Source organism: Chlamydotis macqueenii, chromosome 5 (genome assembly GCF_036417535.1).
Source record: "Chlamydotis macqueenii isolate bChlMac1 chromosome 5, bChlMac1.mat, whole genome shotgun sequence".
In the NCBI taxonomy this organism is placed as follows: Eukaryota; Metazoa; Chordata; class Aves; order Otidiformes; family Otididae; genus Chlamydotis; species Chlamydotis macqueenii.
Window position 1 is genome coordinate 37,172,591 of NC_141560.1, and position 21,776 is coordinate 37,194,366.

Below are 21,776 nucleotides of genomic sequence, written 5' to 3' on the forward strand. Positions count from 1 at the left end.
TCTGATTATTTTTTTTTTTTAATTACTTTTTTCCTTCCCTTTGTCCTAGGTTCTCTGATACGTATCCAAGAAAGTCTCAATCAGGTATTGGACTCTGAAGGATCTAAATCAGGATCATCGGAACTATCTTCTGTCAGCTTTACTGGTGAGGTTAAGACCTTGGTGCCATTTTCTTTCAATCTGTTCTTATTTGTTTTCTCCCTTTCTCCTGTGTGTCCCACAGCTTAATAGTAACTTGGGTTGTATTTAATGCAGGTTAGTAGGTCTCTACAGTTGGATATTTTGGGCCTAATTAAAAGAAAATTTAAAGGGGAACAAAAGGTGTATGGCTTTGTTTTGATTTTTGGTGGGTATCTACAAAATGTCTGAAAAATCAGCACAAAACCTTTCCATTTCAAACCCTACAAAAAACAAAACAAACAAACCTGAACTGACCATGGGAAACAGGACTTAATCTGCAGGAAAAAAAAAAAATTAAAATTATCTCTTTGCCACAGTTAGTTTGCTAGCAGATTAATGGTGCTGCAGGTTAATCTTTCTGTGTCTTGACTTCTGTACTGTCTGGTTATAGAAGCAGAGCTTGTCTGAAAGCCCACCATTGTGGTAGTTCTCCCTATCTTCCTATTCTTTACTCAGTAACTTTTTTTCGTAGAATATTTTGGGTTGAAAGGACCCTCAAAGGTTATCTAGTTCAGCCCCCCTGCAATGACCAGGGACATTTTCAACCAGATCAGGTTGCTCAGAGCCCCATTCAACCTGGCCTTGAATGTTTCCAAGGATGGGCCATCCACGACCTCTATGGGCAACCTGTTCCAGTGTTCCACCACCCTCATTATAATTTTTTTTTTCCTTATCTCCAGTCTGAATCTAGCTCCCTCTATTTTAAGACCATTACCCTTTGTCCTATCACAACAGGCCCCGCTAAAGAGTTTCTCGCCATCTTCCCTGTAGGCCCCCTTTAGGTACTTACTCCTCAGTAAGTCTGGAGTGTTTTCTGGTATTCAAGACTCCATTAAACAACTCAAATCTTGTTCCTTGTTTTTCTTGACCTGGTCTCCTCAGAGCCTTGCAGGGGGGTTGGACTAGATGACCTTTAAAGGTCCCTTCCAACCCTAATGATTCTATGATTCTATAATGGTCAGCTTAATACCTGTATGTTGTTACAAAACTTGAATGCATTGTCCTCTAATATTCCTTTGCAATCCAGTATCTGCTTGGATAAGCATGAGTTAGCTGTATTGGAATGGAGATTTTTAAATTTTTTTAGATAAGTGTTCATGTACACAGAAGGTGGCTTGCCGGGCTGCAATGACATGTTGAACTTTTTAATTAGCCTGTAGTGTAAATGGCTCACATCATATGAACTAAAAGCCTACCCAATACTGTAAACTTGATTGAATGAGTGTTTCATTGGCAAGGTCAAAGATCCCGAAGGCCAAAGACTTAAACTCCTTCCTCTTTGCACTGATTTCCCCCCAGCAGATTGTAAAGGGGACCAGAATAGGGAGGGATATGATGTTGCTAGCTGTACCACACCTCTCCTGAGATAACAAAGAAACGTCTCAGTCTTCAGGAATGTCAACACTGGCTATCCTTAAGATTAGATTTTATGCTCTATCACTTTTTGTTGTCTGTATAGTGGGGCATTTTTTATCTTCCTCCTCTAAGTCTCCACTTATGATACAAGAAAAGATGTTGACAAGTTGTCTTATACTTCTTTATGGTAAACATCTGTTAATAAGTATGGTAAACATCTGTTAATAAGTATTGAAGCACTATAAGTTTGCAGTCTTACAATTCTAGCTTAAAGCATATATATTCCTTACACAATATTATTCTGCCATGCCTGGTTGAAAGATAATGGTAGTCATCTTGTGAGCCAGAAAGATCTTATAGCCTCAGTAAGTCTGGAGTGTTTTCTGGTATTCAAGACTCCATTAAACAACTTAAATCTTGTTCCTTGTTTTTCTTGACCTGGCTTTTCTTAAGGAGTCACCATACCTGCAAGTCTCAGGGACAGAAGTCTGCAGCAGAATTTGTTTCATCAAGAATTTGTGCCTCCTGAGAAGCCGCCGCCAAAGCAGCTATGGATACCTGATGACACTGAAACGATATGTATGGTTTGCAAAACTGAACGCTTTACTATGGTAAGGAACAAAAACAAAGTCCAGACATTCCTCAAACTGTGACCTTAGTATGAACACTTGCTCATAGTCTATTTCCTAAGAGACACTAGCCACTTTAGTGAGTTTGTCTGCATCAGTGCAGGCCTGACAAGATTGCCAGTCCTTCGATATTTAACCATTAATTTCTATTTAGTGTGGTTGAGGAGACTGACAACAGTTAGCTCCTTGCAGATTCCTGTGAAGTGACAGAGCCTGAAGAGGAAATCTGCTCATCAGAGAGGAGACAACTGTGAGATCTCAAAAATGTGTAGTAGTAGCAGTGTTAATATTTCAAAAGGCTGTCTAGTTGACTGTGCTGGCAGGAAATAACAGGAACATCAGATAATTCAGATTACCGATATAGAAAATGTAATCTTTGCTGTTGTTTACACTTTTCTAAAACCTGTTATTTCATAGAGTACCTGAGCTAACTGCATTGGTGCTCTAAGGGAGTAGATTAATTTTGAGTTTTGTGGATGTGTTGGCCGTCTCTTATCTTCTGTTGCTTAGAAACAGTACTGTTTTCTCAAAGTATTTGTTGCTTTTGAATTTGGAAATTACTAAGGTGGTGTCAGAAGGACAGTCTACAGTTGCGAACTTTTTCCAAGAGATGATCTAATTAGTGCTATGGTCAAAATTGGGACAGTTTAAATAGTGGAAAGCCCAAGACTGCAGCAAGCATGTTTTAAATACCTACCTCTGGGTTTTGGGTTGTTTTGCTTTTTTTTTTTTTTTTCTTTTATTTGCCATGCCCTCTTCAGAAAGGAATTGTAACAATGAGAATCAATGATCACGTAGTTCTCAAAAGCCTTATTGTGCATGATGGTTCCTCTCTTCAAATGGTGTAATTTTACTCATGAGTGGAGGCAGGTATAGGAGGGGACTTCAGTAAATTCTTTCTGTTGCTCATCCGTGACCTCATTTGCTTAGTTTAACAGACGCCATCACTGCAGACGCTGTGGCAGGCTGGTGTGCAGCTCTTGCTCCACCAAGAAAATGGCAGTAGAAGCTTGCAGAGAAAATCTGTCTCGTGTATGTGATCAATGCTATGGCTACTACAACAGAGAACATCTGCCTGGCTTGGTACACGACACAAGCATGTAAGTCCTTCCAGTCTTGTTCTCCTCAATTTCATATATGCAGCAGAGTACACAAATGGAATGAGAGAGAAATAAGCATTTGGGCTTATCATGGTACTATAATAACATCAGCTTTTTGGCCTCCAGCTGTTGGATAAGGATGTGCCTATGCTCCGGCTTACTTTTCATATTAGAAAGAACGCTGCAGAGCCAGCCAACAAAGTCTTTATTTCTTTAAGCATCAATTGATTGTTTAACCTAATAATTTAATGTTTTGATGCAAAACATATTCAGCACAAACTACTACAGTGTGACAAACTTTCTGGTAGTTTACTTGGCTCCTGGATTAACATTACATGTTGACTAGCTCTGCAGAGCGTACCAGTGTTTTAATGTTATTTCATAATCCCTTGATGATGACTTCTTGAACCTTTGGGGATTCAAAAGCAAGTTCATGATTAGATAGGCTTTGAAACTGCCCTTAATAAAAGGGACAGCTGTAATGACAGATTTTCATGACGTGTTTGCTTTAAGCTGAGAATTGGACTGAAATTTGTTGTACGTATGTTAAGCCAGGGGGTGAAAAGTGCAGCTGAAAAGAGGGAGTTTTAGTAGTATCAGCAGTGATACTACTGAGTGATAGCTGTATCAGCAGGCTTAGAAAGTCACAGAGAGTAGAACTGACTCTTTTCAGCTGCAGTTTCAGCTGTGTTTCCTTTTTCCCTAGAAGCCTGCAGATAGCAGTATCTGCTACGGCAATATCAGCACGCTTGCTAGGAAAAGAGGAGTACTGTGCAGATCTGAAAAAACAAGCAGTCACCTCTGACTAAAACAATTTGCGTCAAAATAGTTGCTTACACTGCCAGATTAGGTCAGCAGAGCCTAGCAGTGAGCTTGAATGCCATCTGTCATGTTTTAATTGCTTAACTGTCTGGGTTTTGGATTTTTTTTTTTATACTTGCCCTATTTGTGTATCAAAACCAACTAAAGGACAGAGGCCTGGATGCCAAAAACTTCATTTGAGCTCTGACATATTCTGATATAGGGCAGTTCTTGTTGTCAGTGTCTGCTTTTTTATGATGTGTGCAACAGTACTATTCTTACAGAAGGTTATAAGAAATAATTACTCAGTGTAGTTGAAATACAACAATGCAGAGGCAGGGTCGTACATTTCCAGGCAGCGAGGGGTGGGGCAGGGTAGTGGTTTGGAGAAGGAAGGGAGGGAGAGATGTTAGATTTTTACAGCAGAGTGTTCTGAAAAGGCCAGCCATATTGATCTCTCTTTTAAAACTATGTTTTCCCCAATGTGCTGGAGTAGGCATGATGTTTCTTTCTGTCATTTTATTACAGCAGAAAAGAAGATCAGGACCAAGTAGAAGGTAAGGAATGGAGTAATGTTAAACTTAAGGTTTTTTTTAAAGTGCCTGATTAGCACTTTAGAGTTAGAGATCGGAAGCCAATACATCTAATTGCAGCTGAAGGGTGATCAAAACTTCGGTTACAAAATATCACTGACGATTTTTACATGTGCAGGCTGAAATAAAGCATTCCAAGCTTCTGTGGATGGAAACTGACGTTTAGGAGAGCAATCTGAGCCATTATTGAACATACTGGCTAGGGACTAAAGGAAGGAACTGAAAGACAACAGTTGGGGAGTGCACTTTGCATATGACAAAGAGTCAGTGAGAGGCTGTGGTATGAGTAGGAATTAATTAGCCTGCTACAGAGCTGTGGTGGGTGATCCTCTTTTTACAAACTTTGACAGTACAACTCTGAATACCACTGCAGTGTGCTGTCGTGTTTGATACCCCACGCTGGCTCGGGGTGGCACAGGATGAGGCCCCTCTCATGGGTCTGGTTGTATCCTGAGTTCCATTCCTGTTGCTGGTTGTGTGAATATGGACTAGTAATTTCTGTTCAGTGCTTTAATTTACAGATCTAATATCATAACACTTCAGGAATAATAACAAAATTTAGTTGACTCTTTATTTGCCATTTTTCCTTTTTCCATTTGCTTTACTGCTGCCTTTATTACAAGACTGAAACAGCTGAAATGCAGTTTCCGAGCTGCTGCTTCTGGTTAGATCTTTTTCTTTGCCTGCAGCGTTGCTAAACATCACTGGGCCCATATGATTTATTTTGTAAGAGTGAGTAAGAACAGTATGGAAATCCTCAGATTTAAGAGAGAAAGCGGTTTATTCTGCTTTTCTAAGTTACCTGATGAGACTGTAAAGAAGGCTTATCAAATGTTTTCAAGCCTGGTTTATTTTTATTCCAATTTTCAGTTAAATTTAGAAATAGTGTTTTGTTTTTCTTTTTTTTTTCTTTTTTTTTTTTTTTTTTTTTTTACTTCACCCTACAGTTTTAGAGTTACTCAACACTCTAACAGTCATTCTGTGAAATCTAGAACAGTGAAGACTTTTTTTTAAAGTTTTTTCCAGGGAAAGAGGAAGGTGATCAGGGAAAGAAGTAGCAAATGAGCATTATTCTCCATTTCTTAGCAATCATAAGCTGAGTATCAGAGGGCTTGTATGTTCTCAGCTGCACTCAGATGAGAGACAATATTTAATTTGTAGCTTTTCTGGGTTACTAATTTCAAAACAGAAATTTCCTTGTTCTAGACGAAAGAAAAAGACTTGTCACAGAAATGAAATTTCTTGAATCACTTGATCAAAACTCCAGTTTTCTGCAGTACTATTTTATATGAGAACACTACATAAGGAGTTAGCTCATCTTTTCACAATCTTTTGTCTTAATGCTGCTAGTCCGTATGTTCAAATAACCCAAATTCTATAAAAAGAAGATATAGACAGTTAAGTCAATTTACCCTTTCTTTTACAACTGGTTTTTCAGTTTCCCTTTTTAGCTGTAACCCACAGCTCTCGTATTTCCACTTCCCTCCTGCTCAGAAATATTTAGTAACTAGCCTGAGGGAAAGCTAAAGAGAGGGGGTCGCTTGATGTCCAGTGGGATAAGAGTTGGATATTCATTTGAAGACATGTTGCTGGAGCCAGTTTTTGGTGACAGGGTGTTGGTAACAGTGAGGGTAAGCTGAGGTACAATTTAGTAGCCTGCTGAGGAATGGAAATGTTTCTGTAATCTGTGTGCTGAGCATGTGATCCTGGCATGAAGTGGCATAACGAGAGGATTACAGATGGCTGTTTTACAGGAGTGTAGAAATACTCTGCATTATGTGTCCTTAGCCAGGGTTGTTGCTTCTTGTACAGTGATTCTACCTGGTGTTTTCTTTTTGGCTGCAGAAGCTTGTAATAATGAGTATTCCACGGTGGTGCAAATACCCAAGGCAACTGAGCTTGAATGGACTTTTTCACTGAATGAAGAGGAGAATGAAATTGTACGCAGTGAATTTTATTATGAACAGGTGGGGTCTGGAGAAAGAGAGTCCAATATAAGCAGTTCCCTGGAGAACTACCTCAATACCCATATTTGTCTGTCTTTCCTCAAATTGTCAGGCTCCCAGCTCTTCCTTGTGTATTGCCATCCTTAGTCTGCATAGTGACAGCATAGTGTGTGGCCACCAACTGATAGAGCACTGCTGCAAGTTGTCCCAAGGTCTCACTAATCCTGAGGTGGATGCTGGTCTCCTTATGGACATCATGAAACAATTGCTCTTCAGTGCCAAAATGATGTTTGTAAAAGCTGGAAGGAGCCAGGATCTAGCTCTCTGTGACAGGTGATTTATCAGATGTTCACTAGGATGTATTGAGAGATTGTCAAGAATGTTATCTTTTTTTACTGGGGAGTGGAGGGTAAGAGTGTTGGTTTGTGATTGTACTGTGGACATTTTAAACAAGAAAAAAAGTTCGTAATGTGAGAATAATGTAAGATTTCAACTAGTAGAAATTCAAGTAATATGACTATATATTAATTACTGAGAAAATTCTCGGAGTAGGGAGAAATAATTCACAAAGACTGGTGTAAATATTTTACTTCTGATATTGTGTATCTGCTTTCAATCTATATTTCAATATAGGATTTTAAACCTGTTCTTCCTGAGAATGAGCATTTTACACTTTCCTCAAGTTTTGTCCTGCAGAGCTTGGGGTGGCAGGTGTAATATATAAACTTCACATGTACTGTTTTGATTTGTTAACATACAGCTGGTGTCTGCAATCAGCCTCTGCCAGTGTTCCCCTAAACGTGGCAAAAACCCAATAAAAACAGTCTGAATAGGATAGTGTGATGGAGAGAGAAACGTGGTATACTGATGATTAGGAACCACTATTCTAAAAGTTACCTTTAACATGAAGTTCTTTAAATGTACGATAATAGTGAAAGTGTATGTATTTGTTTAACTTCTTTGTTCTCTCCTAGCTACATCAGCAAAGTGGATGTGCTGAATATTTTGGTTGCTGCTGCCTACCGTCCAATACCATCTTTGGATCAAATTCTTCTCCCAGCAGCAGTAACAAGATTAAGAAATCAGCTTCTAGAAGCAGAGTACTATCAACTAGCTATAGAGGTAATGGCAATGGAGGGATGTCAGTGTTGGTAATGCTTCTGTAATGGCTTTTGGTTTTCTCCCTCCTGAGTTCAGATGGGTATGATGTGTGAAATGGACAATATTTAAACAGTTACAAATTGTGATTAAGTTTTCAAACAAGAAAGAAATAATTTTCTGAACACTAAAAAAAAAATTCTGAGAAGACAAAGTCCTTCTGCTGTGCAGCAGGCTGCTGGAACAAAGGGTAGGAGCCTTTTTTCCTGGTACAGTTAAAATTGGAATGGACTAACTGCAAGAAAGTCATTAAATGGAGGAATCTTGCATCCAGTAGAAGATCTGAGACATCCATAGTGGCAGGACTTTATCTGAAGCTGGTAGTTTGATTTCATTTGTCTGAAATCCCACAGCAGACATTAGTAAGGTGCCATTCCCGAGCATTTACTTAGATTTGCCACCATTGCTGATTTCCATCTGTCAGAGCTTGTCTGATGTGCTTTATCATATTCTGACTTCTTCCTGCTCCTGGGGTTTTGTAAGCCTCTGTTTTATGGCATTGCAGTTTAAGAACAAGATTATGATACTACAAATAGGATTAGGATTTTTAATGGGCAATAAACAGCAGGAATAGATGACCTATTTGAATAAAAATGGTTCATGTTTAAAGGCAGCTGGTCTACTAAAGAAAATCAGGAATAAATTTGATCCTGGTGGTTTGTGAACATCTTCTGATGCTTCCTTTTTTTTTTTTTTTTTTTTTTTAACCACAAACCTGATGAATTCTGCTCTGTAAAAATTATCTGCTTTAGAAAAGAGGATGTGAAAATGTCCTGAGTTTTAAAACTGCTGAACTGAAATGTCCCAGATAAATAGTTGCTTAAACTTGTACAGTAAAAAATACTTCCACATTTGGAGATTGTGGATGTTTTGGTACTTGGCATTTTGTGCCATTAATATGGAAATAATCAGCACTAGCTTTTTCATGTTTTCTTATTAATGAGAAATGTGCTCTAGGAAGTGAAAGGTGACAATCACAGACTGTGTGATAAGCCAGTTTTCCTGTTTTCTGTACTGGGACTGTGTTGCAATATTAACAAACAATTTTGAATTTAGGTTTCTACAAAGTCTGGATTGGATCCAGGTGGAGCATGGCATGCGTGGGGCATGGCTTGCCTTAAAGCTGGGAATTTAAGTTCAGCAAGAGAGAAATTTAACCGATGTTTAAAGCCACCTATGGATCTAAACCAGCTGAACCATGGTTCAAGGCTGGTTCAGGATGTGATACAGTACTTGGAGTCCACAGTGAAGCCCATACTCATTGCGGTAAGTCTTCTGTTCTGTCTGCTCTGAAGGGCTATAGCAAAGCCAAGTAATGATGTTTTAATACACATCTTACAGCAATGCATGTTACAATATCAGGTGTTAAGTTTTTTCCTTCTTTCGTCGTGATTGCATGTTGCAAACTGAATGTTGTTGAGAAATTTGTTAGCTGTTTCATGATGGCGAATTGGCAGCTGAGAACCAGACCACAGGAATTTATAGTAACTTGGGATATACTTAGTGGAGGGGAAGGAAGCTATACTGGTTAACATGTTATTACTACAGTCTGAGGAAGCTAAACTCAACGCCAATAAAATGGTGTGATGCTGTGGTGGTGCCATTTTTCTGCTGAAACTCTGATAACTTTGCAGGAATTTAAAGGAGAATTTACAAATGCTGTCCCACTCTCCTTTCGTCGTCAAAAAGCACTTTTGCACGGTTTGAGATTAGCTCTGGAAGTTCTGATTAGGTACCAAAAAAATTACTTTTAGTACCAAGTAACTGTAGAGTCATAATGATAAAAGACCTCTTAGTAGTACCTATTTTAGGAGAATAAAAAGCCTGTTTGAACTAGGCAGTTGAAGTAGCTGTTGACAGTGGAATTGTGTTTAAATAAATAAGCCTCCTGTCTGTCCCTGGAAACAGCCATGCTAGCTGCAGCAATATTCAGCACCTCTGTTGATAGCAGGGTTCCAATGTAAGTGTTTATAAAAAGCGTTACTGGATTGTCACCCCTCTAAAGCAATATCTGTTTTAAAAACAATGATAACAGAAATCCTTCAGGGCTGAGCGACAAGATCTAACTGAAAATTAAAGTTTTCCTCTTGCTCATCACCTGTCACTGATTCTGTCTTCTAACGGCAGGATGATGATTACTTTGCCACATTGAGGGAACTTGAAGCAACACTGAGAACAAGAAGTTTGTCTCTGGAGATGATGTGTGAGGGGAAGATTCAACACAACAGCTACTATCAAGAGTGCTTGTTCTATTTGCATAGTTATGGCACTAATCTAGCCATAATAAGCTTTTACATGAGGCATGACTGTATGAGAGAAGCACTGCTTCACTTGTTAAATAAGGTGAGTAATCTAATTTGCCATCACCTAAATTGAAATTCAAAGAGTAGCTAAGAGGCCTTCAAGGCCAGTCTAAGATGGTATGAGCATTATGCAGCCTTCTGGATGTTTTTCTGCATAGGAGTTTTCTGAGGTCCTAAATGATGTTATACAAACTATCCAGTGGCTGACAAGAATTCAGCAACATGAAAAAAAAACTTTGATCTTTGTCTCGTGTTTAATCTCTCTTCCCAGTTGTGTTGAAACAGTGGCTTCTAGAGAGGAGAAAGTGCTTGATTTTTTTTTTTTTTTTTTTTTGGGGGGGGGGGTAGAGTTCCTGCATGAACAGCACTTTGTCTTTTTTCTACAAAGCTGAAAATCTGAGATTATTATCATACAGTTCAGAAGAGAGAAGGAAACTTTTGAATTCCAACATGATGATAACACTAGGCACTTTGTCACAGTGTCTCTGTCTCTTGGTATTGTTTGTTGAATCAGACACGTGCACTTCTGTAACTGTTAGGAATGTAAGGGAATACAGGATCATGTCCCAGAGGACAGAAATCTAGGGAAGCCAAAAAGTGGTTCCCAGTTCTCCATTAGGAAAACTGCATAATATAGCAGGGGTTGAGAATGTCTGGAGAAAACAGTTCTGTTGGTGCTAAATTACAATTAAAACTAGAAATTACTCCAACAAAGTTCTCGCTAATTCATTAAGAGTGCTTCTTAGGAAATGTGAATCCATTATATCTGTCGTAGTTCAGCCCCGATCGAGACCGGACTACGCAGTCTTTCTCTTGCTCCCCCCACCCTCCGAGAGAATACGGGGAGATGATATAAGGAAAAATGGCTCGAGGTTTGAGATAAGGACAGGGAGAAATCCTTAAAGTTACCATCACGGGCAAAACAGACTCGACTTGGGGAAAACTATTCATTTATTTCTAAAATTAGCAGGAGAATGAGACAGGGAACAAGATAACCTCCCCCCACCCCTCCCTCTTCCCAGGCTTAACATTATGTCTGCTACCTTCCCCTCCCGAGCAGCACAGGGGGAAGAGGGAATGGGGGTCGCGGTCAGTTCATCGTGCGTTGTTTTACGCCACTGCTTCATCATTGGGGGAAGAACTCGCATTCCTCCTCTGCTCCAGCGTGGGGTCCCTCCCACGGGCCACAGTCCTTCCTGAAACTGCGCCGGCGTGGGTCATCTCTTCCATGGGGTGCAGTCTCTCCAGAACAGCTGCCCCAGCGGGCCCTCCACGGGCCACAGCCTCCTTCAGGCCTCCACCTGCTCCGGCATGGGGTCCTTCATGGGCTGCAGGTGAATCTCTGCCCCTCCGTGGACCTCCATGGGCTGCAGGGGGACAACCTGCTCCACCACGGGCTGCACCACAGGCTGCAGGGGAATCTTGGCCAGGAGCTGCATTACTCCTCCCCCTCCTTCTTCACTGACCTTGGCATCTGCAGCCGTTCCCCATAACAGGCTGGCAGATGCCTCTCAGGATCCTTTTTACATCTTATTCACTTCTCATCTCCTCTCCACTTCTTGCAGCCGGGCCGGACCGAGTTGGGCCCAGTCGGCTGCCCGGCGGGAGGCCAGAGGGTGAGGCCTGCAAGGCCCACAAGGCTCACGCCTCCCCCTCTCTGCCCCTGCTCAGCTTCTTCACATCATCTCTTTCTTTTTTTCTCCTGTTTTCCCCTTCTTAAATACGTTCTCTCAGAGGTGTTATCATGGGACATTCTGCTACCAATTGGCTCGGCCTTGGCCAGCAGCGGGTCTGCCCTAGGCCCGGCTGAGCCCACTGAACAAAGGGGAGCGACTTCTAGCAGTTTCCTACAGAAGCTACCACCTTAGCACCCCCCCACCCCCCCAAACAAAACCAGAACAACATCTCACTAATTTGAAAGCTGATAAGTGTGTGGAGTTTTGTTTTTTAAGTTTCTGTTCTTGTGTTTGATTTACTGATTATTTTTTATTATTATTTGAAATAATTCTTATAGAGAATGTACCACTTGAAACACCAAATTCCATTATCTTTAGTCTGCATATCAGCTCTGCTTTCTCATTGTATCATCAGTCTTTCTAAGCTCATATACTCCTCTGCATATTAAATTTGTTTTTCAAATATGTCCTTTATATCAGTTTAAATTTACCTTTAAAGAAAAGTTGCATATTTTTGCAGTGTTAGTGAAATAATTTCACGAGTTAAGTAGCAGACTTTGAAAATACTCTAGGCATACAATTGGATGTGGAAATTTTGGACAAGACAACTGGTAGTGATCATGCAAACTAGAGAAGGTTTGTTACCTCAAAGCTGTAAGGTACTAGGCTTCTGATTAAACATTTTGCAGTTGGTTGGAAACATTTTACGTGTACAGGCTTTGTAGCTTGTTTCTTACTCTGAGCTTTTAAAAAAAAACAACCCTCCGTATCATGTCTTTAAAAGATATTTACAGGCCATGTTGTCACATGTGCTTCTTTTCACAGTAATATTAATATGTGAAGCTGTGGTTGCAAGACCATAGTCAGGAGGTCAAGGGAAGTAAATGTTCCCCTCGGCTCACTACTTGTGAGGTTTCATCTGAACTACTGTGCCCAGTTTGGGGTTCCCTAATACAAACCAGACATTGTCAAAGTGGAGCAAGTCTAATGCGAGGCCAGCAAAGTGGTTAGGGACGTAAAGCACGTGATATATGAGGAGACTGACAGAGGTAGGTTTTTCCAGCTTGAAGAAGAAAAGGCGAAAGGAGATCTATGTGCTGTTTTCAGCTACCATGTGAGTGATTATATAGAAGATAGAGCCAGGCTTATCTTGAATGTGCATAGTAAAAGGGTAAGAGACAGTGGACACAGTTTGGAGCAAGGGAAATTCTAACTGGATATAAGGAAAATACTTTTTTTGCAGTGAGGATATTTAGACATGGGAACTGGGCGTCAGAGAGACTGCTGAATCGCCCTACTTGGTCATGCTCAGAACTTGACTGGGCAGGCCCAGAGCAGTGTGACCTAACTTGGAAGCCATTCTTTGAGTAGAGGTTTGAACCAAATGACCTCTGGAGATCCATTCCAGCCTAAATGACTTATTAATTTTATGATCTCTGTCACTTAGTACTCCTTTATGTCATATAATGAAAATCAACAAGCCACAGTGGCTTTGCTTCAAACTACCTTTCTGATGCTTGTATAGGAATCCCCATCAGAAGTGTTTATTGAAGGGATCTTCATTCCAAGCTATGAAGGTGGAAAGCTGCATATGTTGGAGAATTTGCTGGAAACTATTGATCCAGGATTGGAGAGCTGGGGAGTCTACTTGATTGCAGCCTGCAAATACCTGCAGAAGAAGAACTACTACCATATTCTATATGAGCTGCAACAGTTCATGAAGGTCAGTGATGAGGGTCGGTGCCTTTGTCTGCTTTGTGTGAGTGCTTTAGTACAGACAATGATTAGTGTACTGCAGTCCATCTTAGTGTTCAGTATATTTCTCCTAGGATCATGTTCGTGCTGCTATGACCTGCATTAGATTTTTCACTCATGGAGCAAAGTCTTACACTGAACTGGGAGGCAGACAGACATGGCTTCTAAAGATCAAGGACCATCTCAAAGTCTATCTGCAGGAGGTCTCAAGAAGTTCAGGGAGGAAAAAAATTGCATTCACTTTTCGGAAGAAAATGTCTGCTACAGATGTGTCGAGGTATCTATAAAGAAGAAGCTAAGTTATATTGTATTTAAGTTAGCTTTAGCTAACACATGCTAGCTGTGTCTGACCCAAATCTGACTTTGACATAGTTGCAAGTACAGAATTCTCATTACCTTTTCCCCCAACAGCCCAGTCCAGAAGATGAGCAATTGTTTCTACTAAAAATACCAGTCTATGTATCATCTACCTTTCTTTAATTTAAAAAACAATGAAAACTCTACAGCATATAGACAGTTGTGTGTCAATCCAGAAGTTTTCTTGCTTTTACTCTTCCTTTCCTCTCTATAAAGCAAGCAGCTTTGTGGTGCTTAGCTGCCTAATGGGATTAACTCACAGCATTTAACTATGTACACGTTACAGGAGCCAGACATAACTGACTCTCTGTATTCAACAGTTGAAGGGTAAATTTAGTCAGATCTCTTATGTACTTGGGCCTCTATATCTTTGTTTTCTTAGAGGCTTTTTTCTTTCTTTTTTTAGGCTAGACTCTAACTTAAAGGTGGGGGGGAGTGTGTGTGATGAGGTGGAAAAGAGGGAGCAGATATTCATTTTGGATACAGATTCTCTGGCTCACTTCTTTGAAATAATGTAAACAAGTGCTCACCTTCTGCTTGTGAGGCATGTTAAGTGCACAGATCTGACAGGTATCTCATTGCCACAGACTTGGCTACATGAAAGACAAAGTTAAAAAGTAACTAAAATAATTATTGTTTGAAAATATGTCTTATTTTGAAATGTATTCAAGAAATTACTAAGTTCACACAAATAATAATTGACACTTTCTCTATTTCAAAATAAAGTCAGAATTTTTCTTCTGTCTAGGCACATCAGTACAGTTGATCTGCAGATGGAAGTAACAAAGTTCCTTCATCGATGCGAGAGCTCAGGAACCTCTCAAATGACAGGTTCCTCCTTGCCCACACTCTTTGGAAACAATAGCATGAAAATGGATGTTGCTTGCAAGGTGCTTATTGTTCTTTCAAACACAGCTCTATTTTTTTGTCAACAATACTAACTTGATACACAGGTTGAAATATTTGATGGGTAGAGCAGGCTCTTGCATTTTCCAGGAGCAGGTTACTTGTGCATGTATGCAACCTACCGTTTATGAAAAATTCATATTTTTCCTCAAAGTAGCAGAGAACACATGAGAACTTGCAGCTCCTCTCCTCAAAGTTCAAACTGTCGGAGGCAGAGGATCCCAAATACAAGTAGTAATGTGCCTTTTGATTGTACATACTGTTATGTTTTGAAGCAAGGCAAATACCACTGTTATTGTAACCCTTCTTAATTTCAGCTCAGCTTCATCTGTGACTTGCCCAATGTCCCACAGGGAATCAGTGTGTGACAGCAGACCCTATATTTGCTCTATTTGTTGGGGTGGTGCTGTTTTATGTTGAAGTAATGCATTGTCTTTTGGCCTCTGGGCAAAATCTGGAAATGCATTATTATTTAACTGTATGTAATGAAAAAGGAAGGTACTTCCCCAGACATGTCTGTGCCTCTCTTTTCAGGTCATGTTGGAAGGCAAAAACGTTGAGGAGGGATTTGGGATTGCATTTAGAGTCCTTCAGGTATGGAAAAACTTGATATAACAAGCCCTATTATTACAAAAGTAACTCCTGCAAGCAGCAATTATTTAAGTGAAACATGTTTTTTGCAAAATATTTTTTAATCCCCTAAGAGAAAAACCTCTTATGAGAAAAGTCTCTAGTTCAAGTTTTAAATATCCATGTATTTGGAGGAAGCTTCATAAGGAAATGAAGAAGGTGGTTCAGTAGGACACTTCCAAACTGATTGTATCCTACAAAGGAATTAAGTACAGCTTTTCCTTTGCTATGCACCATGTTCAGTGACTTAACTCTGGCAAACCACAATCACAGATGTGAGCAGAGAGCTCTGAGTTTGTAGTTCTCTGTAGTTCATGATAGCTGTACAAAAACACAGTGAAGAAGTAAGACCAGGGCTATCTCTGCACTATTCTCCTGGCTGAGAAAGCAAATCTAATTAACTGGAAGCTCTCTCTGGGGACCTCTCCTTCCTCATGTCTGGGTAGAAGTTGAGGTGTTTATCAGTCAGCATAGCTCATGAGTCTCCAAACTCTTCTGTGTGTTTCTCACCCACGTATTTGGAGCTGCTAAAAGATATTGCTTCAAGCAGTGCTGTTTGCAGTTGCCTCCTGTCTGGGACAGAGGGTATAGCAGGGCCGCTTCTGGACAGAGGTGGCACTCTGAAAGGGTATTTGTGGATATGGCAGGCCCTGCTCCTTCTTTCAAGTTGGGATGTACAAGGCAGAGCACCTGTTTGTAGTGAGACGGAGAGCCTTGGAAAAGTAGCACTTCTTAGCAGCAACAGCAGTCACTACCCTCCAGTAAAAATGGAGCAGCGAGTCCAGCTGCCTAGTATCACTTCTGTTTCCTTCCTTTTTCTTCTTTTCGTGTGTCATTGATGGCAGGAGAAGTCAGCAGCTTTTATCATCTCTTCCTTATGTGGGAGGTGTACAATGGTCATGTGCCTTCTGTTTCTTGGGGTATACAAAGGGTGGCTGCTGGTGGGGTGGCTGGAGGAATATAGTGTGAGCCTGCTAAGTGAGGGAGAGGTGGGTAGGGAATTAGGAAAGATCTTTTGCCAGAAGAAATAAAAATTATTTTTTTTTACCACCCCTGAAAAGGAAGCAGTAACAGTGCTCTTGTTCTTCAGCAAAATTGAGTTTTACCACACAGATTATCCTAAACCTTTAAGCCAGCCCTGAGCAGTGGTGACTGGAAAATCAGAAGCCCCCAAAACAGCTTTGACTTTCTGGAGTATGGCATGATAACTTGTCTTTAGGAGAGATTGTCTCAGTTGTGTAGACTCCTTGTAAGAAAACCTGCTGAGAACATTTAATGTGCTGCTCTCATGTTCCAACTACTTCTAGGACTTCCAGCTGGAGGCTACAGAAGTGTACAGCAAAGTGGCCAAGCAGCTGGTGAAACAGCAGAAGTACAGTGAGATCCGGCAGCTCCTCAAGTGTGTCAATGAGTCTGGAGTTGCAGCAAAAAATGATGGAGATAACATTATCCTAAACTGTCTAAATGAGTTCAAGAACATTCCTGCTGAGGTGATTCTGTCCTGCATTGTGTTCTTTTTGAAGTAAAATGGGGGTATAGAATACAGGCTGCAGAGAAACCATTCTTTGGTGCCTATGCTGCGTTTTAGTGAGTCCTTCAATATCTTCTGGCTCTGTACTACATGCGTTGTTTAAAGGTGGGAGTGTATGATTTGCCTTATGCAAGTTACTCTGAAAGGAAACAATGAGAAGCTGCAGTGTGTTCCTACCCTCCACTTGCCAAATTGAGTACCCATGATGCAGAGAGAATCTTTGCTTCACAGGATCCTGCCAAATGCTCCTGATTGGGGTGGGGGTGTTCCTTTCAATAAGGCTTCCCTGGCTAACACAGAGGATGTGTGGAGGCAGAAACCTCTTGTCTCCGTAGGAAACAATTTTAAGGTTCCCTTTGCCTTCCACAGTGTCTTTTCCATTCCACTGAAGGAAGGAGCAGCTGTTTGTTGTGCTAATCAGGCTAGGGGACACAGTCCACCCCTTGGGTCAGGGTTGGCCACAGGGGCCGACTCCTGCTGGGCTGCAGAGAACCTACAAATTCATTTTACATAACGTGAGCCATGTTCATGAGGGACTCCCAGGCTCATAGAATTCTGTAGGGATACCCACAGACAGGGCAGGCAGGAGAAGCTGTGGCAAAGGCAAGAATTGGGCTTTGTATTTTCTACATCTGTAGCACTCACAGGCGGGACAATGTGACCATCTAGCTGCCCTTCTTCTGTGCGGGGGTTTGGTCCCTGATGGGATAAATGTTTGCAAACTGTATTTATTCTACATGTGAACACCTTTTCCCCTCTTTGGATACAGGATCTCGATAATCTGATTCAGGATATGGATAGTGATGAAAACAAGGTAAGTAAAAGTACAGAAGAGAAACTCCTTTAGCAAGAGCTAGACAGCCCAGTCTTGGTCTGCAGCCTGCGTGCTCTCTTTCACCATCTTCTCTCTCATCCTCGCTTAAGCCACAGTTTTGAAGGCCGCTTTCTAGATTGTAGAAATCACAGTGAATTCCTCAAGGCTGTGCTGTTTATGACTGTAGAGCTGTGACGTGAAGCTGACTGATGTTATCCCTGTTAGTTCCTTGACAGCCCTCAGAGCGAGGGCTAGGCATTTGGTACAGTGGGAGGAAAAGTATTTCAGGGAGGCGCATTGGTGGCTGTGTTGGTTTTGTTATCCAACTTTTCACACAGGTGCATGTAAGTTTCTAGTAATGGCCGACAGCTAATGAGGATCAACATACCTCCAAGGTGACCACTTCAGCTTTTTGTTTCAGGATTTCTATTTCTATTGTGATTGAGAGTTAAATGATAAAACTTCCCCAATTCTGACATACTTTTTTTCTTAGAGGAAGCGAGGTCTAAACTGCTTGGTTTCTTTGTTAGCCAAGCCACTGGAGAGTCACAGATAAATCTGTGACCTGTAGATGCATGGTTATAGTTGAAGAGGCTGTGGCTCAGTGTTTGTGGATTGTCATAGATCCTCAGTGGCATAGCTGGGAATAAAATATTAAGGTTTGTGACTGTCCTTTGTTCTTGCTCCATCTGACAAATTCACTGTTGTATGTAGATTGAAAAATGGGCTTTCCATTCTGTCTTTATGTAAGATCTATCACTGAAAGATGTGAGCTATTCTAGAACCAGTAATGGAAGAAAATGACTGGTTTAGACTCTTTGCTCTGAGGATATGGTAAACTGATGCACAAGATAAGATTCCTGATGCCAATTTCATGGTGATACAGTAAAGGATTCCACAAGAGACAAACAGAAACATAGCTGTCTGTCCATCTTTTACATTGGGATCTGGTCTGTGCCATACTCTGCTTCATAATATACTGCTACTGCCTTGTACAACACGCTTCTGAATGAGGTATTCCCAGTGAATCCTTGCTTAAGCTTGTCCTCTTAGCTGACTACAGCTTTCTAACCACGTTCTGACTGACTCTTCTGCTTCAGATCCAGGCCTATGTGATGTGCAACAAGTTGCGGTCTGCCTATCTAGTCTCGGTGAGACAGGAGAAGACCAGAGCATTGCAGCTGGTCCAGCATGTGCGACAGTTGGCTGAGAACAGCGGAGATGATGTTGTGAAGGCCATTTGTGCCCAATGGCTCTCAGTGCACCAGCCCAAAGTGAGAAATCGGCTTCCTCAGGGGAATAGGAAGTAAAAAGTAATTGACGTTCACCATCCTACAGAAGGAGGCTTCAAGACAGCTTAAAGCCATTGTGGTTCAGCAATCTCTTGGTAAAATGGAAGTCTCCTGACTGATGTTGGTGGCAATTGGATGCTGCTAATGTGCCTCTGGTGAAGGGAAGGAAACTAAATTATAAGTGCCAGTCCGGTATTTTGACAAACAGTTACTACCTCAGGGGGGGTTTTGGCTCTTTTTGATGTGTGGGGAGCGGGACAGTTTGAAACTGAACAAGCAAGAATTCAGGTGTATGGAAGAGAGCACTTCTATTTCTAGTTTGTGGGGTTTTTTGCGGGGGGTGGTTGATTTTTTTTTTTTTTTTTTTGAAAGGCACTGAACTTTATGGTTTCTTTTTGTATAGAGAGGACAGAAAAACCTCACTAATTCAATGTAGTCTAGAGTATAAAACTTTTTGTGATTATGGGTTTCTTGTAAACTTTTTCAAGATTGGAGAGATCTTCTTTTACAAAACTGAAAATCAATGATTTTTTTTTTTTTAAAATCCTGTATACAAACTATTGCTATGCTTCTCCTCTGCCAGTACAGTATCTCAAATTTCTTTGGTTCATTTTAAAAGGTAGGAACTGATTATTGACAGCAGGTTTCTACTTACCAGTCACACTGTCTGATGTGTGCCATACATACGGCACTTGAGCCCTTCCTAGATTGATGAAGTTATAAAGGGCATATCCTGTAAGCTGAGTACAAAGGGAAAAATTATCCTTTAAAACAGTTGAAAAATCATATACCTCTTTCTTTGCTATGGTAATATCAAAAAAATTGTTGCAATGCAGCTTTATCACTGCACAGTTGCCAGTAAGCTTCCATGTTTTTTCATCAGGTATAGCAGAAACTATGGATAGAGCAAGCTGTGGTAAAATTCAACAGGCGGTCTGTATCCCTGTCACACAGGGATTTATTTGTTTCTTACCAGAATAATCTGTCCCTGTCAGGTACAATAGAACACTAGACTAAACTTTTATTAACTGGACATGCTGTATAGACTATATTGACAGGCTTTGCTCTGGAAGTGTTAGGTTAAATTAGTTTTGTCAAAAAGCACGAATCTTTGTGTAAAGGCTGTGTTCAGGGATGCTGAAAAAAAGCAGCTGCTTCTCTGCGGCCATGAATGGGACATGGGAAATGGGCAGAAGGATGGTAGACAGTAGTAGGGCCTTCAGAACAAAACATGGCACTCCATGAGAGTTTGTTTGCTGTTTACATGTATTTCAGCACAAGAAGTAGGAAAACTAGCTGACTTTGTTTAAAAGTTTAGTTGTTTACTTCAAAAGAAACAGATTTTTCTGAAGTGTTAATATAACTAGTTTTAGTATGTAAAATACCTGAGACTGTCAAATAAGAGTTTTGCACTCTCCCCAAGCTCACTGTAGTAACAGAACAGACTTCCATAGTATTGGAAAGGACTTGGTCCATCTCATTTAGTGTTTCATGAGCAGTGCCCCACTGCCACAAACACATCTCTTGAAGCTGCTCTGCTCACTAGAGCAGGGCTAGAAAGGCCTCAGAGAAAAGCAGTCAGAAATTACCACATTTAGCTTTCAGAATCTCCTGACCACAGATTTGCATTATCTCATTAGTGAGCAGTACTGATGAAAGCTGCTTTTGTTTTCTTGGCCAGACTGACATAGCTTTCCATCAGATTACAGCCGTTAGGCTAATTCTAAAACGTGACACTATCCATGCCTTTGACCATTTCCAAATCTCTAATGGTGGGGTGGAGGTTTTGCTGTTTGTGGGTACCCAGATCTGCATTGCTGTAATACCTACTTTTCTGCTCAATATCCTTCAGCTGTGTAGAGCACAGAGTGGAGTTTGCCACGCAGACCAGTTAGTCCTGTACCTACCTTTCTTCCTGACCTCTTTGCACTGTACCTGATGCACTTTATATAGCATTTGTTGTAATTTTATGTTCTTAACCTGGAATCGTAGGGATCTTTCTCTTACCAGCAGAACTGGAATTTTGATCTTGACTAACTGCCTTGTGTCACGAATAGTGCAATTATCAAGAGGCTTTGAATTTTTGAGCATCAAAAGGGATTGAGTACTGCCAGTTAAACTTCTCTATTAATGACCAAGGTTTGTTTACAATGAAAAAAGAATAAAGTATTATGACTGTTAACGTATCTTCTGTTTGCTTTTTATTTCAGCATAGCTGAGGACTTCTTTCTATGTCTGTATTTTGCTCTTGGCTATGCTTAGCAGAGTAATTAGAAGGGGGAGAATTGTTCTGTCATGCAAAAAATCTCTCTGCTACAGTGTCCTCAACATTTAGATCAATTGGGATATCACATCTTTTGAAGTCCTACCAGTAGCTAGGTGGCTAGTTCAGCCTCATACATGTATGTACTCTCACAAACCAGTAATCCTCTTTAGTAAACTTTGCAAGTTAATCTAACTTTCCCTCACAGCCCTCCCTTTGAGACAGCTAAATGAGCTTTAGTTCCCTCATTTTACAGATCAGCCTAGAAGGAGGTATAAATTCCTTGCCCAAGGTCAAAAAAGAGTGGGTGTGTGTCTATGGAAATGCATAGTTTTATTTCTTATGTTAAATCTACTATCAGACTTCCCTTGAGAAGACCACTGACCTGCAAGGGCAAATTATTTCAGCCTAGAGACACTTTCTGCTTTTCTTAAAATGGTTTCTGTTGCTCCTGAAAGCTACCCTCAAGACCAGAGAATCACATAC

General features: G+C 40.7%; 1 protein-coding gene across 6 annotated transcripts in view; it reads left to right on the forward strand.

The window, feature by feature from the left end:
- Positions 1–21,213, forward strand: part of ZFYVE26 (zinc finger FYVE-type containing 26) — a 51,167-nt gene extending 29,954 nt beyond the window's left edge. For 4 of the 6 annotated variants that reach the window (XM_086747933.1, XM_086747936.1, XM_086747935.1 and 1 more), the window contains 16 exons: positions 50–145; positions 1,990–2,147; positions 3,096–3,265; positions 4,595–4,623; positions 6,505–6,626; positions 6,718–6,938; positions 7,580–7,727; positions 8,820–9,029; positions 9,891–10,106; positions 13,268–13,465; positions 13,572–13,774; positions 14,603–14,744; positions 15,295–15,354; positions 16,698–16,880; positions 17,691–17,735; positions 18,836–21,213. In XM_086747933.1, coding sequence (XP_086604059.1) covers positions 50–145; positions 1,990–2,147; positions 3,096–3,265; positions 4,595–4,623; positions 6,505–6,626; positions 6,718–6,938; positions 7,580–7,727; positions 8,820–9,029; positions 9,891–10,106; positions 13,268–13,465; positions 13,572–13,774; positions 14,603–14,744; positions 15,295–15,354; positions 16,698–16,880; positions 17,691–17,735; positions 18,836–19,045 — 2,411 coding nt within the window. In that variant the 3' untranslated portion in view covers positions 19,046–21,213. The remainder of the gene's footprint in view (positions 1–49; positions 146–1,989; positions 2,148–3,095; positions 3,266–4,594; positions 4,624–6,504; positions 6,627–6,717; positions 6,939–7,579; positions 7,728–8,819; positions 9,030–9,890; positions 10,107–13,267; positions 13,466–13,571; positions 13,775–14,602; positions 14,745–15,294; positions 15,355–16,697; positions 16,881–17,690; positions 17,736–18,835) is intronic. The other 2 variants (XM_086747934.1, XM_086747937.1) reach the window with 1 other exon arrangement.
- Positions 21,214–21,776: the final 563 nt, after the last annotated feature.